Source organism: Aptenodytes forsteri, unplaced genomic scaffold (genome assembly GCF_000699145.1).
Source record: "Aptenodytes forsteri isolate BGI_AS27 unplaced genomic scaffold, ASM69914v1 Scaffold271, whole genome shotgun sequence".
NCBI lineage: Eukaryota > Metazoa > Chordata > Aves > Sphenisciformes > Spheniscidae > Aptenodytes > Aptenodytes forsteri.
In genome coordinates, this window is record NW_008794602.1 from 21,076 (window position 1) to 21,607 (window position 532).

A 532-nucleotide genomic window follows, 5' to 3' on the forward strand; every position below is an offset into this window, starting at 1 on the left:
GGGGCTGGTTAAGGCATTGGTGGTGATGTCCCCAGGAGCGGAGGTGGGGGGGGCCCAGAACCCCTTCCCCTTACTCCTTCTCCCGCGTCCACTTGATCATGGTCTCGGGGGAGCGGTAGAGGAAGATGAGCTTGGCGTAGAGCTCCTCCTCCAGCTCCAGCTCGCCCGTCTCCCGCACCAGGAAGATGTCCTGGCACAGCTTCAGGATGCGGTCCACGCAGGGCAGCTCCTCGAACATGATGGAGTGCGAGATCTCGCTGAAGAAACCCCGCACGAACTTCCCGATCACCAGCACGATGGAGACGTACAGCCCCATGATCCTGCAAGGGGGGGGGGGAGATGACACACACATCCTATATCCTACTCCCCACTTCGCTTCGCACCCCTTTCGGGTGCTTTTGGGGTGCAGCCGGGTGGTTGGTGCCCCCCACAGCCCCACGCACCCCCTCCACGTACCCGTAGCCAGCCAAGAAGCCCAGGCTGGGGGGGCTGACTTTATCGTTGAAGATGACCATGGGGAGGATGTTGCCGT

General features: G+C 62.2%; 1 protein-coding gene across 1 annotated transcript in view; it reads right to left on the minus strand.

Moving 5' to 3' along the window:
- Positions 1–17: 17 nt before the first annotated feature.
- PIEZO1 (piezo type mechanosensitive ion channel component 1) overlaps positions 18–532 on the minus strand; it is a 20,007-nt gene continuing 19,492 nt past the window's right edge. Inside the window, 2 exon segments of the mRNA XM_019470402.1 lie at positions 18–320; positions 457–530. Of these exon segments, the coding sequence (XP_019325947.1) occupies positions 71–320; positions 457–530 (324 nt within the window). The 3' untranslated portion in view covers positions 18–70.